This window comes from Gavia stellata, chromosome 2 (assembly GCF_030936135.1).
Source record: "Gavia stellata isolate bGavSte3 chromosome 2, bGavSte3.hap2, whole genome shotgun sequence".
Classification (NCBI taxonomy): domain Eukaryota; kingdom Metazoa; phylum Chordata; class Aves; order Gaviiformes; family Gaviidae; genus Gavia; species Gavia stellata.
The window spans coordinates 20,623,341-20,648,972 of record NC_082595.1 but is presented as its reverse complement, the minus strand read 5'-3'; the positions used below and the strand labels follow the sequence as shown (position 1 = coordinate 20,648,972).

Here is a 25,632-nt window from a genome sequence, read left to right as displayed (position 1 = left end):
TCATGTAACTTTGTAGAAGCATTAGCAATCATCCCCTTCAGCAAAGTCATCTGAACATATTTTGGGGCAGCTCTGGGCCCTTGGCTCTTCCAGCGAGGATGTCTGGCTGGCCATGGGAAAGAGAAAGCTGTAGTTCAAGGACCAGCAGAGTGGGACAAAGACAAACCCACTAGTTCTTAGCAGCTTTTGCAGAATGCAGACTGGAACCTCTAAATTACCTTAATTAGCATCCTCAAAAACTGTCTTTGTTTAAACTAGCAATGTCCTATGGTGCTCCCATAATGCTAGAGCGACTCCACACAAACAATGCTAAAGAGAGGAGTTCAGAACTACGCATCTTGCATGCAGGCTGTTTAGTTCAGCAAAACCAAACAAAACACGGGCTCATGGATTTTAAATGTGGGGGTTTTTTTCTAGTCTCCTCAAGCTAATCCAGAAAACAAATACTCTCCTCTTGCTCCTACAATCTGTTAAGCAATAGAAGAAAGTCTGGAGATTAGTCATTGCTAGTGTCTTCAGCTAAGGTATCGAGACCACCACAAGTGACAAATGGAAATTCAGCAAACATTCCTATAAAACGAATCTAGTGCTGCTTGTATCCTCCTCCTCATCCCTTTTGCATTTAACTCGTCAGCTTTTCATTTAACTCATCACTTTACAATTCAACTCTTCAGGCAGAAAATTCTTCAGGGGTGGGGGTGGGAAGAAGGGAGGTGCAGGGAATAAAACACTTTGCCATTTATGCAGCAGGAATGTTTCTTGGAAGAAAAACAGAGGCTGTAGCCAAGGAAGCTGAAGATCCCACAAAATCCAGCTGAAATTGAGGCAAGACTCTTCATGATAGAGTTGAATTTACATACCAGGACAAGCTGAGGGTAATCCCGACACATCTTTATGATTGAGGAGCATGCATGCCTTCTCACGTTCTTCACTGCTCGAGTTCTAGGAGCCTGGACAGACATAACAAACTTCAATGCAACAAAACAAAAGTTCAGACAAATGCAGGGTATCTTTAAGAGACAAATGCATTACATACAGTTTTCTGCACTGTTGAGTACAGATCAAAAAAGAATTTCCACACCCCCCACCCCAAACAATCACACAACAAATTTCCTCTGGAGCAGTAGCCAACCCAAGAAGCCCATGTTTGAACAAGCTGTGCTCAAGGAGAGAGGACGCCATGGATCTTACTCACTATTTCAAGCCTCCAAGCACTCCCTAGGTAGCTGGCAGCTTTACAGCCATCCTTCAGAGTTACGTACACCAACCACTGAAGAGTACCCATAGCTAGTGAACGGATTTCACTCTCAGGAAGGCCAACATAGACTTTGGGACTAACTGCACTGGCCTTAGACCACACCTGTGGCCTTCTAAGTTTGTGAGCCAAAGCTTATTAGGCTATGTCAACCAAGAACAGATCAGTTATATCTAGACTTCCCAGCCCTTTCCAGGAGCAGGACTATACTTGAGAAGCCTACTACAGTGGAGTCTTCAGACTCAGCATGCTTTCAAACAGAGTATGATTTGATCTAACTGTTACAGCTCATTAGCAGAGAGTAATTCAGACATACCTTACTTTCTTCTATAACTTCAAAGGTAACTGAAGCAAACAGCTGTGAGAAAAGGAAGGAAAAATCCAAAACTTCATGTCATTTGTTAATATCTTGCACTCACATGTGCTTTGAGCTCAAGGAATAGATCATAAGACTTTGGTGCAATTTCATTAAAGTCAGTGAAGAACCCTTGACTAAGTTGACAGATGAATCATCAGCACGAGGCCTTGAAATAAAACATGGTGTTTACTGGCCAGAGCGTGCACTTAATGTTAAGATTTAAGGCTAGGAACTGCAAAATTTGTGTTATTTTGATGTTTCTTCTTGAACAAGACTCAATCTGTTTTTCCCATCTTTAACACGAAGGATAGTCCTTCCCTGACAGTAACGCCAAGAGGATGACCTCCTGGAGTTTAGTACAAGGGCCTTGCACCACAAAAAGCCTACTTGATTTTAGCATGGTCTGCAAGTACCTACCTTGGAAAGTACTTGCGGTAGGTATTCTGGTCGGTAAGTGACAAATGGGAAGAGAGCAGAGACATTGGTGAGCACACAGGACAGGATGAGAGGATCCTTTGTTTCAAAATTAAGGACAAGCTGCAGCAGATCTATGCCATCATTCACCGGGATTTCCTACAGAGGCAGTAAAGGGAAAGCAAAAGGAAAGAAAAAAGGAGGCAACACTCAGTACTTCAGCCTGTAGCACACATCCTACAACTCCTACAGCTAGGCCATGGAGCTGCTGCTATCATATCAGGCCTCTCAGCTGAACACAGCTGTTCTCAAAGCAGAAAGAAAAGCAGTAGAAATCTCAGTTTAACTGCATGCTATGTGCACTTGCTGAGGGAAGAAGGACAGCAGCATTGCCATTGTTGGTAGGGCAGTCTTGAGATGTCAGTTTCAAGTCCCCATACTATGGCTTGCACCTCTGGGAAAGGCAATTTTCCTCTCTCAGTTTGGCTCCCAATTCTCCTCTTGACTCTGTTCCATAGATTCCATGCTTAACCAACTATATCAACCCATATAATTATTTTACTGTGATTAGAATGATGAACTAAAGTGCATGAGCAGCCTAACCTAAAAAAAAATCAAGTCGGTCTACATCAGACACAAAAAAATGCTTTCCTTCTGATTTGCCTGCTGTTGAACAAAAAGAGAGAAATTGCTTGTGATCTTCTACTCCCTGAGCATGAGTTTCTCTCATTTAGTTAAAAGTTAAAAATAAAATAAAATAAAACCTATTCAGGGGATGATTAAAAAGAATAAACTTAGGAAATTTGCACTTAAGCAGTTCTCTTCTCCTCTAGCAAGGCATTATGTCAAAGCATGCCACCTGAGCGCTCTCCTGTGACTTCTCATGGCATAGAGTCCAGAACCAAGACATGCCTGACAGAGTAAGCCAGTATGAGCTTGGTCCCATGTAAAAAAAAAAGGGTCACTACTCCTCATGAGAATCACTCACCAAACAATCTGGGTTTTTGCATGGAGGTAACTGGTTACTACAAACTTTTCAAGGATAACATAGCTGAAAAAACCCACTCATGTCAACCCAGAACAAGCCAGGAGAGCAGGCAAGAGCATCAGGTACACATACGTCTTTATCCAGGGTTCGAAACATCTGGCTGATGACGCTCTCTGAGAAGAAGGTCATGGCATCCCACTGCACAAAGGATGGAGAGAAGATGGAGCAGAGACCTTCCCCTGTCTTAGCTGAAAGGAAGAGAACACTGGAGCTCTCACCACGCTCATCCCCGCATGCACACCACCAGGCTGATAAGCTCCCGCACTGCAACATCTTAGCACTCACACACCTCTCCCTGCAGATGCCTGGCAGGGGTGCACCAGGAACAATTAAGGTACTAGTGTATGATTTGCCTCACACAAGTGAAGGCTCATGAGACATAAGTCTGACCTTTGGAATACTATAGGGAGAAACGCCAACAAATCACAGAAGGGAAAAGAGGGAGACCACGTGCCCAGACTCAGCACTGCAGGCAAGACTGTCCTCAGTGTGACTTTGCAGAGCATCAAGTGGCCTTCCTTCACAGGAGGAAAGCAAGGTAACTGACAGAGGGATTTGCCAGACAGGCAGAACTTCCCTGGACAAAAATAGTACGTTACAGAGATAACAAGGCCCAAATAATTCTAAAATTGTATCAGAGGGACAGCTGCATCTGTTTTGCAGAGAGATTTGTGGGAGGGAAAAGAGGAGCCAAGGGCTTTATGTTAGCTATTCCATAGGTAGACTGCAAAGGGCTAAATTTGGGGTGGAGTGCGTTTGACTTGATTTTGCTTTTAATTTGCAAAGACCTTAAAAGCCTGAAAGCCTAGTGTTGAGTCTTGGCTCCCCCTTAAAAAAAAGAAAAATTAACAAAAAGGCAAAGAAGTTTCTTATTGGTGTGAATAAAAAAGAAATTCTATATCCCTATTTTTTTTCGGGTAACTTACAGTTCATGGGTCCAGTATCAACAGGAGCTGTGAGCTGGTACTTCAGCCATTCACCAGCCATTTGGAAGCCAGTTCGAGGGTCCAGACGACAAGCCATCCTCATCACCTCCCCTTGCTGGGCTCGGAAAGCTGCAGTGAGAAATAAAGATACCATGCAACACGCTGATGCTACAAACGCTCCCTTCCCCAAAGCTCACCTGAAGCTTTGCAGACCTGGGAAGATTATGGACTGTTGCTCTGGAAATAGCTGTATAGTAAGCTCACATACACAGTCAGTAAACTAGGTGTAACAGGATGGGCAATTTTTGGAAGCAATTTAAACAGACTAAAAAATGACGGATTAACATAAAAAGAAGGGCAATTAAAATGCAGTATGAATTATGGAAATCTATGCTAAACCCAGATTTACTATGATTAAGCCTCTATTTTTCATTTAAAAAATTCTTTAAACTATACATGTTTGCTGCTTACAATGCACATTGAGATACCAAGATAGAAAAACAGCATTAGATAACTACCACTTCCTTCAGCTAAACACACTTTTTCTAGATTATTCAACTTAACCCAGTTCAGATTCTAGGCTGACAAGCTAATGCAAACTCAAAAAACCCAAAGAAGTCTTGTTTTCAATTTCAAAAAGTTATGAAAAGCACAGAAAAAGGAATTTCCTTTGTTCCAAAATATTCCAATACATGACCACACAAAAGAATCTTCTCTGCTGACTACAGATGCAACTTGCATTTTTTAAAAAAAGTTGTTTTACCAAGTAATTTTATTTTGTGTTTCAAATCAGTTTTATTTTTTTATATATGTATACCTTCAATATCATTTAACTCCCAAAAATTATTTCGAATTCTGGCTTTATGCATTTAGCTACTTTTTGATTTCCACCCAAATAGATTTATTACAATAAGCAACAAATAAACTAAGCAGGAAAAATTGCAACACTCAAAATCTTCAAACATAAATGTAAAAAGTAAGAATTTAAGTAATTTATTAAGCACATCCTCCATGCCACCAAGTGAGTACCAAACTATACCAGCCAGTGAGAACCAACCTCAGTTTTGGGAAGTAACATTCAAAAAGAAAGAAAAAAATTAAAACTACTAATACCCAGTGTTCCCCATTTGCTGGTTTAAGATCATGATCATATCTGGCTATTTTAATTGCTCAAGTCTAGCTATTGGTACTTAACCAGAAGCTTAGCAGGGCCAAGACAGATTTCCTTTCTGGAATGACATTTAAAGTCTTTTATAATCTGCCTTCCTCTCCCAACCTGAGCAGGACTCCAGGCTGTTTCATTTCCTTTCAATTTCCACATTTTCTCTGACACTAGGCAGCAAATGCTACTAGGCCACCTACCTGGCCAGCAAGCAAAATAGTATCAAAGAGTAAGTAAAATTAAATGCCTGATCTGCCACAGGAAAATCCTAAGTTAGTTTTATTCTGTGATCCAGGCTGAAAGAGTCAAGACACAAGTGGAAACTGCCCAGCCAACACGATAGGCTCCAAGCTCTGCCAGCAACTGAAAGTAAGACGAAAAGCACAGACAACAGCTTCCACACAGGGTGATGGCAACTTACAGTTGAAGAAGGCATTGAAGTCCTCATCACTGTCAAAATCAAAGCGGGAGTATTCACAACTGGCACTGTCTGTTTTAGAGGGAAAACCCACCTGGAGACAAAGCGGACAAGGTCAGGAAGGATGAGAAGTCACCCATCACAGCTAAAACCAGCTTCAAAGAGATGAAGACTGAAGGCAAGGAGCAGACAGTAAAATGTTGTTTGCTCAGTGGCCTGGAGATCATGTCTGTGGCAAGACATAATAAAAATGTAGTTTCTCCCCCATGATCCACAGGTCATGTTCACCTAGGCACCTTCTCACACCTATTTGGCCACAGTTCGCATGTACCTTCACTAGGTTGGTCATAGATGCACGGAGATACTTGGGAATCATAGCCAGCAACAAGGGGTCGCGAGACAGAACTTCATGCCGAAAGAGGGCTCCCCACGTGATCTGAGTGGAAGAGCGCAGAAACTGGGGGGAGAAGAGGGAACAAAGAAGGATTTCAGTTCTGGAATCTCCACTGCTAACAACATTAAGTGTTACTATCAGAAGGCAATAGCAAATTACACTGACTATTCGGCTGAGTCCAAGGCACCTCGCTGGCTCAACCCGAACTTCCAGAACACCAAAAATCTCAAAGTAAATAATAGGGATGATTGCAAATTCTACGCTTTCTACTCAGCACCTCAGGCACTGTTCCTAACAGAGTGGTAATGAAGGTGAAACCACTCTGCCTTCCAGGTCTTCAGCTGAAATGGAGAGCCTGGAAAGCAATATTTGACAGCTGAAGTTCTGCAGTCTTCTATAGGTTAGTTCAGTTATGCATTCACACATTCTTACATAGACATATATGAGACTTTCAGCCCTTTACATACCTGGCTGGGGTGGGTTGTGAAGGCTAAAAACGAGTCAAGGTATTTTCCAAAGTTGACTGGCGTTTCCACATCAGAATCTGAGCCCTGTTAGGAAGACAAACAATATCAGACAAAATACTAACTATATGTCACGCTGGGCTCGCAAGCAGTATGTCTCTGGGTAAAGTAGGAGCACTACATCCAAGGCCACAGACTGTAAAGGAGCAGAGAGAAAAACACTGAACTGCGATTTTTCCTGAAAGCAGTATAGCCTGAGGAGTAGCAAATTCTGCTGACCAGCCTGGGGGCGCTGGAGACAGCATCACCCTCATTCAAGAGAAAAAGGTGACTTCTCAGATACTAGAGTTCTGTTAAAACCAAATTCATAGCCGCTGGGGCTACTGCCATGAGTCACAATTTTACTCCTGTTGGGTCAAGCCCACCCAGCAGTACCAAGGTGGAGCAATTCTCAACTGCAGACTGCGGAATTTCACAAGCAAATACACCCAGATGATTTCACTCCCATTCCTCCAAATGTTTACTGTATTTAATGTATGGATATCTCTTATCAATAACTTTCTGGGAAGTTTGTCAGGAAAATAAGTTTTACCCAGAGCCATAAATTCAAGGTTTTGCTGCTCCTGGTTAGTGAACCGTAATATGACCTGGTGCCCTCAAGATCCCTGTTCTGGAGCCGTACAGCTAAGTGCTGCCTCTCCCGAGTGAATACTGATGAGAGGACTCAAATCCCCATCTCATTACTTCATTACGGACTAACAGCTCCCACTGCCTAACAGCAAGTGAAGTCACTGAAAGTAATAACACACCCTCTGTTTGATGTCCATTCTTTTTAGGGAAAAATTCTCAAAGGGTGGGTTTTTTTGGTGTTTTTTTTTTTTTTTTTCCTTTACTTCCCTGTGAGAATTTACTCTGCTCTACCACTTGCACAGGCTGGCTGCCTCAGTCTCGCCACAAACAGCATCTCTCAACAAGTCTGCCTTCCTTACTGTAGAAGCACTGTGCTGAATGGAGAGAGCAGGAATTCAGCAGCCAGCATGACATGCAAAGTATCAGTGTGCATCTTCATCTCAACATTGACACAAAGCATTGGAAAGATGAACAGCAGGAAAAAAACCTGTTTCTTCCTTCAACTTGACAGAATCTTGGTAGAACAAACAAGTATACTCTTTGAGTTATTTTTAACAGGGAAAATTAAAAGGCTTCCAACAGGAGTAATTTCCTGGAGTAGTTTTTCTGTAGCAGTAGACAGCAAGAAATTTGACCAATTTTCAATAAAGCTTCAGCATTTTACAGAGGTTACAGAAGATGATTTTTGATGACAGCCGAAGGAATCAGTCAGGGTCCCTCCATTCTGCATTCCTGTGACTTGGCAGGATACAGTTATCCCACTTGTAAGCACAGCCATTTCTGCCTCTACCAAACGCAGGCAGAGAACCCTACGGCTACCAAATGTGCAGAGAGAACCCTGGTCCTACCTTAGATCAGAGTTGCCTCACACCCAGCCCTAAAAACTAGCCTTGCCAGGGTTGCTGCTGGTATAAGTAGAGACTTACTAGCAACGCACATAGCTGGCTGCCCAATGCACACAAAACTTGGCAAAGTCTCTTCAAGAAAACATAGTGCTTCTCCACCAGGCCTTCTCCATCTGCTGTCCTGGGAATGAGGGGAGAAGGAAAAACAGGATCACAGTTACTCACGCTGTAGATAACAGGCACACTGCTATCTATCTTGTAGATAAAAAGAGGACTAGAGCAATTTGATTTTATCACAGTGGGATTTCTTTGCTATTACCAAGAAGCACTGCTTTACTGGCATCTAAAACCTCTGAAATTGCCTCTCTGAAGAGTCTCTCCTGATCAGTTTCAGGCTAAAAGAGAAAGCTGGGGAAGCTGTTATATTTACACCATTTTGTCCTTCAATTATGCGATTTGATAAAACTTGCATTTTTTCAAGTTTTGCGAAAGAAATGGTGCTTTTCTTCTCTTCTAACCCAGTCCCAGCTTTCTGCAGTTGAGCAGCAATATCTTTTGCAAATCACATCAATAAAGCCATTTGTATGCAGTTTTGTGTGAAAGTACAGCAGCAGGATGGTACTCACTGGGCAGCAGAGAGAATGTAGTGCATGGCAACATCTCCAAACAAGACCATCAGAGGCTTCCGATCCTCCAGCTTACCCTATGTGTAAAATAAGCCAAATGCCTCGATTAGAACATAACTATTTATTCCCATCTGCAAGTGAAATTAGGAGATCCCCGGCTGTCCTTCCATCTGGGGAGGGGCTTACAGTCCACAAATGATTTCAGTAAAAACTTGCCAAAAAAGCTAAGGTGTTCCTGATGTCAAAAAATTTCCCTAAGCAATCCCACCACAGGAACTTTAAACTGAAAAACTGATCCTGAGACATTAACTCTTCTTCACTACAGACTGGCTAGTTACGTAACAGCACCTGAAAAACACTCAGCCTTGACACTAAGCTGTTTGTGAATGTATGGGTCAAATCATCTGTTTAGATCCCGCTGTCATTGCTCTGAGGTGTCAGATGATGCAGCTGGTGACAATATTTCCCACTTCACAGTCGTAGAAAGTGGGGAAAAAAAGTTAATGGGGATCTCCAACTTCAAAACTGTGAGAAGAGGCGAGCACAGAAGTTGGAAAGGGTTCTAACAGTTGCTGTATGTATTGTACTGGCATGACATTAATGCTAAATATCATTAACATAAGCAGCCAAATTTGAATTTCGTTTTTTAAATAAAAGGGCAAAGATATCATTGCTCAATCTGAAGAATTATATAGGAGAATAGGAGGACAACAAAGGGGAGCCAGAGAAGCTGAGGAGGAAGAACTCACTTTCCTGCTGACAGCAATCAGGAGACACTCTGCTGCTCCTACTTGGAGCTCAGGTTCATTTAGGAGCAGACACAACATCTCCAAGAGCTTGCAGTTGTCTGCTGTGATGTGGCTCAGTGCCACCCAGTCAATGTAGCCAGCCAGGGTATTGAGTGCTGCTATCCCCACGCGGCAGTTTGCCTGGGCCTGTGAACAGAGAGGAGGCAAGAGGTCAGAGTCAGAGAGAAACACCAATTCCCACCTAAAGGCGTCCACTGCCTGGAAGAACAGTATCAGGAACCGCCCTGAGAGTGAGATGGCAGCAGAAGGGTCCAAGTCCCCACACTAAGGATGTCAGTTAAGGCCTGGGCATTTCTCCACTTATGCCTCACTTCTCTCTTCTCCAGGAATTTGTATTACGGGTGAAAAAAGCCATCCATAAATGAGACTTACAGGTAATAGACTCCAAAGCCTGGGAGAAGCCTGGTTCTAAGCAATCTTGGTCTTAAGAATGACTAACGCACTAACTCGCACATAGCTCCACTCACCTTCGGCTCCTGAGCCAGATCAGCCTTCTGAAAAAGAAAACAATAGATGGTAAGCAAGCAGCTACAGCACACACTTCCACTCAGCCATTGCTGGACAGACTTATTCTCGAGAACACAGCCAGAGTCAGCTTCACAGAACAGCTCCCTACTGACAAAGGCTGCAACACAGTCTCCTGCTCAGGACATTGCTGCAGCCATCATAACCACCTTCACAGCACCCTGGCAGGTAAGACAACAGGACTTTGAATTGCAAGTTAAGCCCCAATTTCCTTCTCACCCAAAAGATGACACTCCAGTCAGCAGGCACCAGGGGGACACAGGGGACAAGAAGGAAAGGCATTTCAGTGCTTCATAGAAGCTTGCAGGGAAGAAATTTCTGACCTTTTAAAGTATCTTACATCCAAAAGCCAGACTCTGAAAGATGCTGGTGGCTTTTATGTACTGAGATTGATGTCTGAAAAGGGTAAGTGATTTGTCTGTGGTCAGAAAGGCAGCTGGAGAGAAAGCTGGGGCGAGAGCTTACAGCCGGACTCCCAGGTCCGAACACTTAAGAGCAGCAATGCACTACTTGCACCATCTTTTTGACTAATGCAAAGGAGTCCCTCAGACACTCAGGTTTGATTTGTTTTTCAGATGCAAAGACACCATAAGCATTTCTTTCCACTGCAAGGTTTTGGTTTGGAAACTCTGTCCATCAATGCATTCAGTGCAGTGATTTTAACTTAATCTAGTTGTGTCCCAAACATTTAACAACTGAACCACCATACCAGAACTGCATACTTATAAGCACTGCAGATTATTATGGTCTTAGGGAACTGTCCATCATCTCCCCCAGTCTCAGTGTGCAGACAGGTAACTGAACACCCAACCCTCGGAATTTACCCTGTGCACAAACATCCCAAAGATCTGCTAACCTGTGGAGTGGTGAGGGCTTCTTGTTCCTGGGGTGCTCCAACCTTGCCAATCAGAAAGATTCCACCGTTAGCAGAAGCAGCCACACTTCAGAGCCTCAAGCACTGCAATTCAAACCTTACCTGGAAATGCATTTCAACCAGACTACAGAATGCACCAGGGTCTCCCACCCACCACAATGAACTGCACAGAGAACTGTGTGCTCTACAGGTGGGTTTGTTCAGCCTGTCAGTGCATCAGGAAAACGAACAAAAGTCAGGTAGGAGAGGGTTCTTCACTGCCTCCCAGTTTCACATTTAGTCTAACTCTGGATTTTAATTCACAGAAAAAAAGAACAAGAGATACCCCTAAGCAACTTATTTCTAGGTTGGTTTCTCAGTTGTGCTTCACTCTCAAATCCACTTCCTTCTCACAGGAACAGACTGGGGTAGAGACTTGCCTTCACCATCCATCTTAACCAACCTGCACATCTCTGACTCTAGGTAAGAATTCAGGAAAGAAGTCTCTTTACACAAAAGGAAGAGCATTCCTTACCACAACTTGACAAAAAAGGGCTTCCTGACCTGAGCTCTTGGAGAAAAGGACCAGAGAGGCCCAGATGCAATGCCAAGACATCAAGAACTCATGCATTTTGGTGCATCACCACAAAGACACCACTGCAGCATAAGAGAGCAGATGCGAGCCCAGGATGGCATCTCTTTACCGCTGTGTGTTACATAAACTACCCCAAATCTACCCACTTCTGCCACAACCACACCTTCATTTTGCTAAGCCATACACCCCTAGTGTCAGTGGAGCATTCCAACAGTATGGATGAGGCACACATCCACTCAAGCAAATTTAAACTATCACACTAGCAAATTGAAACTATCAACACTAACCCTTGCCAACCTTGTGTGTTCAGTCTCTCTGATCAGCACTGGCTTCCCAGGCCACAGGAGATCCCTACCTCACAGCGACAGCAACAGATTTCAGGCAGTTTCTGCACTTGCTTCCCCAACAACTTGTGAGTTGTATCCCAATTCCTAAATGCCTCCAACACTGACTGAACCCAAGGAAAGGAGACTCTTACCATGCGTCTGTACTTGTTGACATTCTGCTGCAGCGTAGTTAGTAGGAAGCTGAAGATCTTCTCCATGTTCTGGGTGAGGGTTTGCTGGATATCTCGTCGCCGCTGGGTAGGCAAAGTTTGAAAAGTCACCACATCCTCTGCCAAACGTAGGAGGATGAACATCACCAGTTCCGTCTGAGTCTCCTGATGTCCCAAAATGAAATACACTCCATCAGCACAGTTCAAACCTTAAAATCCGTAGAGGCTAGCTCAGACATGTAGAGAGAAAGCGAGCATGCATGAAGATATAAGTCACACCTTGGGAAAACAAGACAGGAGGATGGCCCTCTCTCTGCTAAAATCATCTCCTAGAATAACTTAGTCTTACAGGGATTTTTGCGTCCATCATCAGCCTGTCTCACCCGACCATGAGTGAGTTAGGCTTTCCTCAGGATGATGGAAGACTGAAACCCATACTATGAGCAAGCAGAAGAGAACAGACAGATGTGTTTCATACCCCTTGCTTGGAGAGAGTATCCAGCTCCTTTAGCATGTCAGGCCAGTGCTGAGGCCATTCACGCTTGATCATCTCCACCACAATGCGAGACAGAACATCCTTAATGTGACTTTCCTCCTCCAGAATACTTTGAGTTCCCTGTGATAGAAGAGGGGCGGACAGCAAACATCAGACATTTATAATTCTGACTTGGGAATCACAGTGGTTGCAAATATTCTAAACCACACAAAATAAAAACAACAGAACAAAACACAAGATTGGGCAGCTCTTCATCCCAGCTACCTTGGCTGACACTCCCACCCTCCCAAACTCCCATAGCTAGTGAACTCTGGGAACCAAAAGTATTTTCCTCAAAAGAAGATCACTTGGTCACAAGAGCAATCACAATGATAGAGAAAACACGACTAAGATAATGACTTTAGTATTCCTGCAAAGGATAAGAACATCCATATTTCCTTAATTTCCTCCTAAGAAAAGAAAATGTACCTTATATGTGTTATACAAGCCTCACAACTTCCTGCTGTGTGAGGTGACATGGTTATTGACCTGACTACAAGAGAAAAGCACTGAACAACCAGGGATGCACAGCAAGAAGGTAATGACACGCAGAATTGAATTCAGGTCCTCTGTGCTAATTAACTGGAGTCTTTTTTCCTTTCGCTCCCAACTTTCTATCTCCAAGTGAGAGAATCATGTTTCAGAGAACAGTCTGGGGTAGAAGGTACTTACACTGGATATAAGGCCCATGACATTGTTCTTTAGATAAACTTTTTCTAGGCGAGGCATATTGTTCCAGCGGAACCTGTTCAAAAGAGTTTAGAAAACAAAAAGAAAGAAACAAAAAGGACACCAAGTCAAAACATTTATAAAGATCTCTGACTTGATTCTCACTGAACCATCATTTCTTTACCTAAACTAGAGAGACACTACAGCTCACTGACTCTGCCAGTGCCCAATCCCTTAATAAAAAGGCTGAGTTAAAACTGCTGCTGGCAAAGAGGCATGCAGCACTGAGGTCAACAGACACGAGAAGCAGCAGCAAAAGCACAAAGCATCAGGTCTGTAGAGGCGGCAGAGAGAGGAATCTCAGAACTGAACTAATACAAAGCCTCTTTGTCAGCATGTGGCTAATGACAGAGAAGACTGCAAAGACCTACTGATAACCCTGTGTGCTTATTTCCATCTTGCGATGTCAATGCGCCTTAGAGCTCGGTGAATTAACCTTCCCAACCTGCCTGAAAGCCATTTTCTCCTCTCCTTCTTTTACAGAAGGGGAAAGAAAGAGAGCAGGACAGCAACCGTCCTCAGAACAGACAGACTTTCTGCATCCCGAAAGTGCCTCCCTGAAGTGGGAGGGGCTGGAACGGGAGGGGAGCAGAGCCCACGTCAGGAGCTGCATGGCAGCGGGCCGGCACCCTTCCCCGGCGCGGCGGCACGGCAGCGGGACGAGCTGCCTTACTTGACCACATGCTCCAGGATCTGCAGGCCGAAGTGCCGCACGATGGCCGTCTGCGTCTTCTCCGCCAGCTTCAGCCCGCAGGGCACGCAGATGGGACACTTCTCCTTGAACTCCTCGCAGAACTGGGAAAGGACCAGGGACACGCGCACGCAGTTAAAACACAGGGGCGGGCACGCGGCGGCCGGTAACGGGGCGGGGGAGGCAGCCCCCACCCCTACCCCTCGGGGAGCACGCCGGGGGGGGGGGGGGGGCGCCGCGCAGGCGCAGCCCCCGCCGCCTTCCCCCGCTTGCTGACGACTCCCAGCGCCTCGGGGGCTGCTCGGGGGCTGCCTGGGGCCGGCCCGCCCCCCACCTCGCCCGCCGGGCCCGAACGGACCCCGGGGCCGTGCGGACGGGGCACCCGCGTGGCCGGAGCCCGCCGCCTCCCCTCCCCGGCCAGGTACCTTGAGCGCCTCCAGGCGGTAGCGCTGCGTGGAGGCCGGGTCCATGATCACCGTCACCGCCTTCACCAGCTGCTCGCAGAGGCTGCTCACCTGCTCGGCGGACATGGCTGCGCCGGCGGGAGCGCGCCACCGGCCACCGACGAGCGAGAGGATGGGGCGGCCAGCACGCGGCGCACGCGCGGCACCGCAGAGGGTCTGCGCATGTGCTGTGGGGAAGGAGCTCGCGGGGAAAGCGCATGCGCCGCTCACCGCCGCTGCCAACCCCTCCGAGAACGACAACTCCCGGCGTGCCCCGCGCGGGGACTACGACTCCCGGGAGGCGGTGAGTTGGGGCGGGGCCCCGTTCCACCCCACCCCGCCGGGCGGGCGGCCGGTCAGTTGGGCGGGAGGTGGCGGCGGTGGCGGCACCGGCCATGTCACGGGGGCGGGAGCGCGTGGTCGCCCTGGTGGACATGGACTGCTTCTTCATGCAGGTGGAGCAGCGCCTCGACCCACAACTGCGCGGTCGCCCCTGCGCCGTGGTGCAGTACACCGAGTGGCAGGGCGGCGGGTAGGTGCCACCGCCGTTGCGGGCCCCGGCCCCTTGCACCGCTTCCCGTGGGCCCGGCCCGGCCCGGCCCGCCCTGCACTGCCCTCCGTGTCTTGCAGGATCATCGCGGTGAGCTACGAGGCGCGCGCCTTCGGCGTGTCCCGCGGGATGTGGGCGACGGAGGCGCGGGCGCTGTGCCCCGAACTGGCGCTGGCGCGGGTGCCGCAGGCGCGGGGCAAGGCGGACCTCACCCGGTGAGCGGGGCCGGGGATCGGGCCGGGGGTGGTGGCGGCGGCGGGGGCCGCCTTACGCGGGGCGGCGCCTGAGGTTGTTCCCGCCGCCCGGCAGGTACCGGGAGGCCAGCGCGGAGGTGATGCAGGTGCTGTCGCGCTTCGCCGCCATCGAGCGGGCCAGCATCGACGAGGCGTACCTGGACCTGACGGGCAGCGCGCGGGAGCGGCTGCGGGCCCTGCGGGGTGGCCCCCTGGCGGCCGCGCTGCTGCCCACCACCTTCGTGCAGGGGCTGCCCGACGACCCCGGCCCCCAGCCCGGCGGGAAGGGTACGCACCGACCCGGCCCCGGCCCCGGCCCCGCGGGGCTTCAGCCGCCGGGGCCGGCGCTTTGCATACCGCGGCTGGGCGGCTCTAACGGCTTTGCTCTGAGGCCACACACCGCGTCCCTCAGCACCGCTCTGTGCGGTCCCTCTCCTGCTGCACTGTAACGCTCCCTGTACATCAAGTGAGGTAGGGGGTGGGCTGCTTTATCTCCCCTGAAGCAAAAGCACGGTAAACGTCATCTCTGTTTTGCCCAGCGAGTGGCTCTTAAGGTGCCCGCTTTTCATCCTTGCTGTTGGCTTGTAGTTACAGAAGCATGTGGCTGTTGGCTGGGGCTGGCCGATGCTACCGGTCCCTTTGCTGGGCCCAGCAAGAAATGCCCACGCTGATCCTCTTTGTATCCCTTTTCTAGAGGAGCTGCGGCAACGTGGCTTGCACGAGTGGCTAGCGTCGCTGTCTTTCGATAACCCTGATTGTCCTGACCTGCAGCTGACCATGGGTGCAATAATTGTGGAAGAAATGAGGGTGGCTGTAGAAGCAGCCACTGGATTCAGGTGTTCAGCTGGGATTTCACACAACAAGGTACGTGTGTAAGACATCCGCCTGATTTCTTCTGATTAGCAGAGTCAGAATGTGCTGTAGACACTCTTCTATGCACTCTTCCAAGTCTCCCATAGAAGATGAGCTGAGTGGGGAATGCAGCCATGTGTGAGCACACCTTCAGGGAAATTATAGGACACCTGGGAAGGGGAGGAGTTTTTTTTCCCAGAGACGTGGCCTATGCAGTCAGCACTCTATTTACTGCTTGGATTCCTGGTGTACCCTAATGAGTTAGCTTGCTAGGAAGAGAAAAGGATTTTAAGTCCCCCAGGAGAGTTTTCTTCAGGAAAAAATGAGAGCTTGAAGCACGAAACCTCCACCTTGAGTTTTAGGCAACAGTGGCTGTAGCCAGAGAATGGTTTTTACTGACACAAATTCCCAGCGACTTGGAGGAAGAAGAATACCAGTTTGGGGCACTGAGGTGAGTCGGGTTGCTTTTCCTCTTCTGGTCCAGCAGTCTTTAGCCCTGCTGGCCGTGCTTTGGGTGATGCTCAGCCAGCTGCTGAGGGCAGCTACAGGAGCACCTCGTGCATGACAGCAGCTGCAGGAACAAACAGACTTTGATGCTGCAGCTATAGAGGGTTTCCTGCTGGGTGAAACACAGGGCGGTTTACTGAGAGCACCTAGCACTCATTTCATTCTTTGCAAAAGGGGCTTATCTGTACAGTTATGATTTTAAAGATGCAGGCTCTGACTGAAAAAAGAAAAAGATAAAGACTGAATGATGCTTTGGAACTTAAGGAAGATAAATTTCATTTTAGACTGCTGTAGAAACAACTGGAACTATTGTCAGCTGTACACAGGTACTGAAGCTAGTTCTGCACTAGTTCACTTTGAAACTAGAGCAGACTGTGAGGCAGAAATGAGTTAACTGAGGAAGATCACTAGTGTAGAAATTTCCAGTGGAAGAGATGTTCAATTTGCCTTTTTGCTCTCTTTAATCAAGAATAACAGAGAACATCCCTGCTATCCCTAGCAGCTTCTACCAGCTTCCATTTTCTATTCCAGCATTATTCTTCTCTTTTTTTTTTTTTTAAAGGGAGTAAGGAAATTACGATGTACTGTGCTGTCCCTGAAGAACCGTATATCTATACTAGCAAGCACAATGCAGAGATTACCAGAGTCTACATGTGGCTGTGCAGAACATGCTACAGTGCTTCCACAGCCAGCTCACCTCTGTAGGTACAAACGTTTTCTGCAAAGAAGGAAATGAGTGCTAGGTGCTCTCAGTAAACCACCCTGTGTTTCACCCAGCAGGAAACCCTCTATAGCTGCAGCATCAAAGTCTGTTTGTTTCTGCAGCTGCTGTCATGCACGAGGTGCTCTTGTGGCTGCTCTCAGCAGCTGGCTGAGCATCACCCAAAGCACGGCCAGCAGGGCTAAAGACTGCTGGACCAGAAGAGGAAAAGCAACCCGACTCACCTCAGTGCCCCAAACTGGTATTCTTCTTCCTCCAAGTCGCTGGGAATTTGTGTCAGTAAAAACCATTCTCTGGCTACAGCCACTGTTGCCTAAAACTCAAGGTGGAGGTTTCGTGCTTCAAGCTCTCATTTTTTCCTGAAGAAAACTCTTCTGAGGGACTTTTCTTCCTAGTGAGCTAACTTGTTAGAGTACACCAGGAACCCAGCTGATAAAAGACCAAATAATTGAATGAGCTATTTGGAAGCACCTGTAGGATAACAGCATGGTTTTAGCAAGAAGCACTCATGCCAAACTCATTTATGTGCGCTCTTTGACAGCGTAAGTGGCCTAATGTACAGGGGAAGGTGCAGATGTGAGGTGTTGACCTTAAGGTTTCTAATGCATCTCACCCTGAGCCGCATAAGCTGATGATGACACCCTAGCAAAACACAATATGACTGAGCTTATCTGAAGAGCATGTATCTAGCTGAAGAAAATCTTATTGTTTTCCATAATGATTTTCTTCAGTGAGTTGCACTGAAATTGGGATGTTTAGAGTGGGATACTGAGGGCATCTGTCTGAGGCCTGCTAAAAGCCAGTATTTTCACTGAAGCCAATAGAGAGGAAAAAGCTGTAGGAATTCAGGTCATGATAAGCACAGATGGGGCTCAGAGCCTGGGCTGTGGGAGTTCTGGGAGATGAAATTAGAGCTGAAAATTCTGGGCTTGGAAAAGCCCAGAAACAGTCTTAAATCATCAAGCAGTGCTTCTTATGCTCCTCACTGGCTGTTTTTGTGTTTTATAGCCAAAAGCCTGCTGGCTGCTTTTTTCCTAAGTCGCAGGAAGTAGCCTAGAGTTACTGTGGACAAGCAGCAGGATGAGTCAGTAGTAAGAGTGCTCTTGTAGAAATGGCAAATCCTGTTCAGCATGTGCAGATTAGAGAAGGTGTCAGAAGAAGTAAATTATTTCTCCCCACAAAGTCTCAGTGATTGGTTCAGCTTGCAGCTCTTCACTTTATGAACAGTGTGGGTAAACTTGGAAGAGTCTCCAGTGAAACAAGAATAACAATAACTGGACATCTGGAAAATGACTGTATATTAAAAGTTGAAGGAAAGGGATCTACTTTGTCTAGAAAAGAGTGAGAACATACATAAGCCTGTAAAACAGGCGGTTAATAAAGATCATAGCTTAATAGGCAGGAAAGAAATTTTGCTTAGTTATAGAATGTGTGGTAAAGCAGTGAAAGAGGAAATTGTTAGACTTGTTCAAAAAAACCCCAAACACTCAGCTAAACGTATTTCAAACTGGTTTGTGTATTTTTCATCCTGTGGTAAGTTAGAGTGGGAGGGGAAACCGTATAGCAGATAGGCTAGACAACATCCCTTCTAGGCTAGCAATTCTGTATTTTGCAGATTGCCTTTTCCAGCATTATGCTGCTGTGAACCTCTCAGAGAGAAGATTAAAATAGTGACATTGAGAAAAAGCAAGACAAACGTAAAAGATGAAGGAGCAAGACATAGTGAGAGAAATAGCCTGATGAGGATTATGGGGATGCTTTGGAAGCTGTAGCATGCTTGCCTGATGGAAAACTAAGCTAATCAGTACAGGTGATAGATCTCCTAAGCTGCCTGGAGCAGGAGTCCAGCACTTTGCAGAGCTAGAAGTCTGGAAGCAGCAGTGCTTTCAGAGTACCCAGCCAGTGCGTGCCAAGTCCCAGAGTGGGTACTACCTGGCAGCAAGCAACGGTGCAACCTGCACATCCTTCCTAGCAGCTATTCCAAAGGCAGCTTTTAGAGGTGATACAGCACAAGCCATTAGGTAGAGTCACAATAGAGTCTGTGCAAAGTTTGTAATAACAGGGTTTCCACCCTCTTCTGTGTTACAGACACTAGCAAAACTGGCCTGTGGGTTAAACAAGCCCAACCGCCAGACACTAGTATCTTCGCGATTTGTCCCGCAGCTCTTCAGTCAACTGCCTGTCAGCAATATGTAAGTACTGTGGAGCTGCCTGCTTTTGTGCAGCTTGGGGCTCAGGCTGAGCTGCTCTGTGGCAAGACCATGTATTTGAAATGCTGGTGCTGTGCTTCCACAATCCAGGCTTTTATCAGGAAGAGAGCCCTGTTTGTCTTCATTGTTGTACTTGCTCCTGTTGGTTTGTCATCATTGCTTGTGTGAGCAGAACTAAAGTCACTTGAAGGTAGGAAACTGTTCCTAGCCACTCAATAGAGAGCAATTTGATGCTGATTGATAGCAGCCAGCAAAGGCTTTCAACTCCACAGTAACTGCTCATCAATGCTTGTAAGAAATGGAGAGGATATCCTGCCAGTAATCCCTCACAGCTGTGAGTGACAGTTCAGGAGGTGCATGCTTGGGTCCTGCAGCCCTACCAGTGAAGGGACCCCATTTGAAGAGCCCACTAGCATTCTGTGGGCAGCCTGTCCCTGGGTAGAGCTGTGCTCAGGATGACTGCTGGGGTGCATAGGTGTAAGCCAGGAGCAACTGTGAGTGACTCAGCCGTGCTCCCAGAGAGCAGATGTGGTTTGGTTTTGAGTATCCACACTGCACACAAGTACTTTTCCTAGTGTAGGGAAGAGTTACCAGCACTGCTGCTCCAGAGGAATGGATCCCTGGTCCTGCTCTCCAGACCTGCACTGCTGCTGTCTGCCTTCAGTGTCTCACTAGGGATGGGGAGGGGAGGGGGAGGCAGGTAAGGGTCCTGCTTGTGTAGAGGAAGCAGGGAGCGTGTGAGGCATTCTTCAGAGCATGGATTGGGATCATGTTTTGAAGGTGGAGCTGAGGGAGAAACACTGAAACTGGGTGAGCTAAGGAACAGTTCCCACTTCAACTCCTATGTGTCCTACTACGAGCAGAAGAACTGTTATGTACCAAGTGTTCCCTTTTGTTGTGCTTGTTCCTGACTGCTTCTAGCTGCTACAAGAAGAGTTGGCTGCAGACATAGTCTCCAGATGATACTTCACTTTGTTTTCTCTTTTTCTTTCTTTCTCTGCCGTAGCCGTAACCTAGGAGGCAAGCTTGGCACTGCCATCACAGACATCCTGGGAGTAGAGTACATCGGGCAGCTGACGCAGTTCAGCGAGACAGAACTCCAGACTCACTTTGGAGACAAAACTGGGTAACGATAAACCACTTACCCCAACTTGGCTTTTGGCAGGAACTGACACTTCCTTTCAGTCACAGGTTGTTCTGCAGTGATTAGCAAGGTTGGAAGGTAAAACTTCAGTGACATCTTTGAGAAGCATTGGTCTGGCAGGCCCACAAACAGGTTTCCAGTCTCACCTGCTCCCAGGCACCCTCCCCAGGATAATGTTTTGCCTGTCAGCCAGCTCCTCTGCCTTCCTCTACAGTGTCTAAGGATGGGGCGAGGCTGTGGAAGGGTTCCCTGCAGGCTGGGAAGCAGGCAGGGTTGACAGTCTCATTACAGAGCAAATTAACAAGGCTGGACTGGAGCCTGCAACACCACTTCAGGGCCCGGAGTGGCGGTTGGGGTGCCCTGCAGAGTGGTGACCTGTTGCTGCTTCAGAAGAGGAGGAGGAGTTGCGCTGACAGGCAGTTGTGGCCTGAAGGAAGCCTTGCCTGTTCAGCTGCGGCTGCAGAGATGGGGATGACAGGCAGTCACAGCTTGCACAAAGCTGAAAGCACAGCTCAGCAGAAGGCTGACTTGCTGCCCAGTGATGCCTGCCTGTCTGTGGCTGCCTTCACCTCATGCTTCCTCTGGCTTTCAGGTCCTGGCTCTATGACTTGTGCAGAGGAATTGAAGAGGAACCTGTCAAAAACCGGTACCTGCCCCAGTCCATTGGCTGCAGCAAGAACTTCCCTGGGAGGACAGCCCTGGCCACACAGAAGGAGGTAGGGGAAGCCTACATCTAGCACAAGGCTTGGCTTTTGCACTGGAGAAGAGGAGAACTCTAAAAGCTGAGACTAGCTTGCAAAACGGCTGCTTTTCTGTGTCATGGTGCCTTGAAACTCAGCCTAGGGGCTCAGTGGGAGGAGGTGATTTGGGCCCCAGAAATTAGAGAAATCCCTGTTTGACAGAAATGCTTTGACAAACTTTTGCACAAAGAGGTCCAACCTTGTAATTCCCACAAGCAAAACTGTGGGCCCGGGGTGTTCAAAAGGTATTCATAGTGCCAAGCTTCAAGGGCTTGGTTGCTAGAAAGCAGGTAACTAGCCCAAAGAAAGAGGGAGGATGCACCTTATCCCTGGGGAGAGGTTCTCACAGAACTGTAGGGAGACGCAAAGAGAGATCCAGGGCAAGGGACCCAGATTACTTGGCAAAGTCTAGTAGTAATGCTGCAGGACCTGTATGATATCTACAATGCCTTGCCTCCAGCACTGAATCCTCACCTGGGCCGATTTTTCCAGGAGCACTCCAGATACAGGGCCTTGTGATAGTCTGTGTCCGTTCCAGTCTGATCCCCCTCTAGCATTCCCCAGTGTGTGGAGCATTGCTCTGGCCTCATGGCAGTGCTGTGAGCAGAGGCCCAACTTGTCTGTTACCACTGTTTTGTCCAGGTGCAACACTGGCTCCTGCAGCTGGCCTTGGAGCTGGAATCCAGACTGATCAAGGACAGGAGTCAGGTAAGGAGCAGCGGCACGGGGACAGCATTCTTCCTGCTGGCCTTCAGGAAGCTGTGCAGCTTTGCACCATGAGCTGTTTGCAAGAGACTGAGGGTGGTGTGTGGTGGGGGAGGAAAACTGCTCACCCTCAGATGTGTGCCTGTGTGCTGAGGTGCCCCAAGTAAAGAGGTGTGCAGGAGCCTGGCCAGGAAGGATGGTTTTGCCCCAGAACTGCAGGGCTAATGACAGTCCTTGTCCCGTGCTTTAGGATGCAGAGACCTGAAAGCTACTGCACCTTCATCCTGCTGTAACGCTGCTCCCTTGCAAGCCCTTTGATGCAGCTCTGCCTGTGCTGTGGGCTGTGAGAGGAAGCGATAGGCTCAAATTCAGATGGTAGACTGCAGGCCAGGGTGAAATCTGCTAGCTTCATCGCTGCAGGAGGGCCAAAGAAAGGTACGCAGCTGCCTTTGAAGGAAAGCAAGGACTAACTGCTTCCCATCCTCTGTGGCACAGCTGTACAAGCACTGGCTGTCCTGTAGCTCATCCCCTGGAGATCAGGCCAGGCAGGACAAGCTGCCATCTGTCACACAGCATCATCCGGAGGTGGTAGCTGATCGTACAGGGTGCTGGGCAGCGAGACTGTCTCCTCGGCCTTTCCTGCTCTTTCCTGCAGGTGTCGCTTGAAACACAGCTACCTCTTCTCTCTGCAGAATCACCGAGTGGCCAAGCAGCTGATGGTGGTCATCCGCATGCCGGGAGACATCCGGGTGTCCCGCTTTTGCGCTCTGTCCCGCTATGATGCCCAGAAGATGTGCAACGATGCCTTTGCCCTCATCCAAAACTGCAACATGGCTGGGGCTCACCAAGCGGCCTGGTGAGTGTGGGAGGAAGTGGTTCGCATTCCTGTCAGGGGTTACTCTGCTGCAGGAGGTGCAGGATGAGCCAGGGACCTGACAGAAGGGAATGAGAGTGTTATGCTGACTGGCAGGAAAAGTCATCCCCAGCACATGCAGAGCGGAGTACAGCGATCTCCACTTGTTAGCAGTAGGACAGCTGTGAGAGCCTAGCCTCTTCCTAGCCCCACATCCATCGAGACACTTCTGTACTTGGAGCTGATGATTGCTACTGGTAGGGGGCTGGAGCCTGCCAACTGGAGCGAGGCAGTCCTTGCCCTGCTGGGCTGGAGAAGCTAGCTATGCCTTGTTTTCTTCCCCTAAGGACAAAGGTGCTTTTTGGGAGGAGGCTGTTGGGGCAGGAAGGAAAACTAAGGTGCACAGCTCCCATATTCAACGTTATTTCCTTCTCTCCTCCTGCTCTGCAGTGAAGGCTGAGGCATAGTTAAGGCAAGAAGGTCCCGTCTGTTATGCTCCAACAAGGCTGCTGCTCCCTTAAGGCCCTCTCACCTTGTCTGGGAGTCTCACAGCAGCTTGGGCCTGTAGTGGACTGGAAGTCCAGGCTGGCAGCCAGCTGCTCCTGTGCCCTTTCCTTTGGGAAATGCTGTTCTGGAAAGAGGCTTTCTGCTCTGCCCAACGCACCCTGCTATGTCTGTGAGACTCTGTTCTGGGGGTAGCAATACTAACATTTTGTCAGAGAAAACATCTCTCCCACCCCTTGTCAGATATCCAGACTGCACTTCCCGTGTCCCCTGCCTGTGAACATTTTATGTTGCTTAAAGTCTTACCTCAAAAGACTTCTTGCTTTCCAGGTTGGCATCTGAACTGATGTTAGTCTCTCCTTTGCAGGTCTCCACCGCTCATATCAGTGCTTCTTTCGGCAAGCAAGTTCTCAGAGCCTGCCACACTCTCTGCAGGCATCGCCACCTTCCTGACGAGTGATACCCAGCATGATGGCACTGCCACTGCCAGCCAAAACGCCACGTCTTCAAGGAGGCCCAGGGTCAAGTTCTTTAGGAGCCCAAGCAAAGAGCTTAGGCAGAAGCCAGCTAATGCTATTGAGTCATTCTTCCAAAAGGTGGCAGAAAGGCAGCAGTCACAGATGGCAGTAGCAACCAGCCTGCCTGCTGCTGCCACTGCAGAGTCACCTATGTCCAGCTCCCTAGAGCACCAAGAGAGAGATGGCATTGGACTTGCTTCTGTGCAGTGTGACCTGGAGTCCCCTGTGAAGTGGAGTCCCAGAGATGGGAGCCCTACTTCTCCTTACAAGAGGCTTCCCTGTGAGAAGTCGCTGGCTGATGCTATACAAGTACCCTCGACTCCACCCAGCTCCAGGACCCTTCTGAAATTAGAGCCAGCTATGGAGGGAAACGAGCAGAATTTGCCACCCTTTCCTGAGCTCACCCCATTCCCTCCTGCCTCGCCGGGGGACCAGCAGCGCTGCGAGAAGTGTGGCCAGCTCGTGCTGGTGTGGGAGTTCCCAGAGCACATGGACTATCACTTTGCTCTGGAGCTGCAAAGCTCCTTCCTGGAGCCCAGTGCTCCCGTGGCTTCGGCAGCAGCTCCCAGCCCAAAGGCTGCAGCTTCCAGGTCTCCTGCCAAGGCAAAGAACAAGCCCAAGACTCCAGCAGAATCTAGTGCAAAACGACCCAGAGAAGGTGTGACAAGAACTTTAGATTTTTTCTTTAAGCGCTTACCTCCTTAACTCCCAGCCACGCTGGCAGTTTTTAGATAATCAGTGTTTTTAAAGAATCAATGTTTTTAAATACAGTTAAAAGTTTTTATAGTGCCTGTCAGGTTTTAATGCAGAAACATCTAATAAATTATCTCTACCCCAAGTCTAAGAGGAACTGGAACTTGTGAATTGCATATGATGCTGGATGTACCCAGTTTAGCTGGTGGCTGCTCTCTTGCCTCTGCCTGCTTGGTGCTACCAGAAACTGCATTATACTCTCACCTATACCTCCTGCCATGAGTATTTCCATAGCATCCCTGCTCAGTAATTCTGTTCCTACTGTAAAAGCAGGCACTGTAAGCACAGTGGCTTATCCCAGCCACTCTCCAGCCAAGTCTCGGCTTGAACCCCTATCCAGCCTTTACCTCATGGTGGTTCTCTCTCCTCTGGCTGCAGTTGCAGGCCTTGCCCCCTTACTATATAACTTACAAATGGTAGCTTAGCCCTGTGGTTCCTTCTCCCCTGTCCACGGGGAAGACGCTAATTTTTCTATCTCAGGATTTTTGTTATAGACAGTTTGGCAATTCCCTCTGTTTAGCAGTGTATTGTGTGATGCTTATCACCAGCTCTGGAGCACACAAGAAAGACTGCTCATGTCACATAAGATTTGAGGAAGCTGGAGCTGTACGGGCATACTTTTTGTTCGGCTTTTTGAAATCTTGGCACCATTTCCTGGTAATTGCTATTGACACATAAATAGCTTACTGCTGGAGTCCTCATGGAAGGGATAGGAAACATGCCAGTCACACAGCCCTCTGTGAAAGCTTTCCTCCATCGCAGAGTGTATGATCACATTTTTCCTCCTCAGCCTCTGAGTGATACTACATGCAACTTGATGACCAGTAGCTGTTTTGATCATGCTCTGCTGAATGCCTTGTTCAGCTCTTTGGGCCACAGTTCACATCAGAGTGGCTGCCCCACTGCTCCACAAATTATAACAGCCAACAAAACAGAGTATCATGGAGGGGACAAGTAGGCACTGACAGAGGGAGAGACTGGCTCCAGGGCATGCTTGGCCTCAGCTGCCCAGGAGGGCTCAGCTCCATGCCACACCAGTAGCTGCCAGGAGCCCGCTGGCCTCTTCCTGAAGTGCTGCTGTCAATAATTTGAACTCAGCTCTTAGGGCAGGAGGAAGGAACGTGCC

At 48.1% G+C, this 25,632-nt stretch overlaps 2 protein-coding genes across 2 annotated transcripts in view; one reads left to right on the top strand and one right to left on the bottom strand.

Annotated features, from left to right (window-relative positions):
* Positions 1-14,304, bottom strand: part of XPO5 (exportin 5) — a 29,876-nt gene extending 15,572 nt beyond the window's left edge. Inside the window, exons 1-18 of the mRNA XM_059831286.1 lie at positions 14,199-14,304; positions 13,756-13,877; positions 13,026-13,098; positions 12,297-12,434; positions 11,801-11,983; positions 9,817-9,843; positions 9,290-9,475; positions 8,541-8,617; positions 7,996-8,095; positions 6,443-6,526; positions 5,913-6,038; positions 5,585-5,675; positions 4,002-4,130; positions 3,320-3,323; positions 3,148-3,286; positions 2,031-2,186; positions 1,572-1,613; positions 861-950 (exon numbers count right to left, since the gene is read on the bottom strand). Coding sequence (XP_059687269.1) covers positions 861-950; positions 1,572-1,613; positions 2,031-2,186; positions 3,148-3,286; positions 3,320-3,323; positions 4,002-4,130; positions 5,585-5,675; positions 5,913-6,038; positions 6,443-6,526; positions 7,996-8,095; positions 8,541-8,617; positions 9,290-9,475; positions 9,817-9,843; positions 11,801-11,983; positions 12,297-12,434; positions 13,026-13,098; positions 13,756-13,877; positions 14,199-14,303 — 1,872 coding nt within the window. The 5' untranslated portion in view covers position 14,304. The remainder of the gene's footprint in view (positions 1-860; positions 951-1,571; positions 1,614-2,030; positions 2,187-3,147; positions 3,287-3,319; positions 3,324-4,001; positions 4,131-5,584; positions 5,676-5,912; positions 6,039-6,442; positions 6,527-7,995; positions 8,096-8,540; positions 8,618-9,289; positions 9,476-9,816; positions 9,844-11,800; positions 11,984-12,296; positions 12,435-13,025; positions 13,099-13,755; positions 13,878-14,198) is intronic.
* Positions 14,305-14,611: 307 nt separating this feature from the next.
* POLH (DNA polymerase eta) lies at positions 14,612-24,585 on the top strand. The gene is made up of 10 exons (XM_059835460.1): positions 14,612-14,748; positions 14,847-14,981; positions 15,076-15,287; positions 15,694-15,863; positions 19,168-19,271; positions 20,296-20,415; positions 21,026-21,149; positions 21,816-21,881; positions 22,571-22,734; positions 23,603-24,585. The coding sequence occupies exons 1-10, from the start codon at positions 14,612-14,614 to the stop codon at positions 24,456-24,458; spliced, it is 2,088 nt and encodes a 695-aa protein (XP_059691443.1). The 3' UTR covers positions 24,459-24,585.
* Positions 24,586-25,632: the final 1,047 nt, after the last annotated feature.

Bases quoted from the DNA above. Each gene is read 5' to 3' on its own strand.
- POLH (XM_059835460.1), top strand. From the start codon at position 14,612: ATGTCACGGGGGCGGGAGCGCGTGGTCGCCCTGGTGGACATGGACTGC. The intron at 14,749-14,846 runs GTAGGTGCCACC...CGTGTCTTGCAG, and splicing joins ACCGAGTGGCAGGGCGGCGG to GATCATCGCGGTGAGCTACG. The intron at 15,864-19,167 runs GTACGTGTGTAA...TCTGTGTTACAG, and splicing joins CTGGGATTTCACACAACAAG to ACACTAGCAAAACTGGCCTG.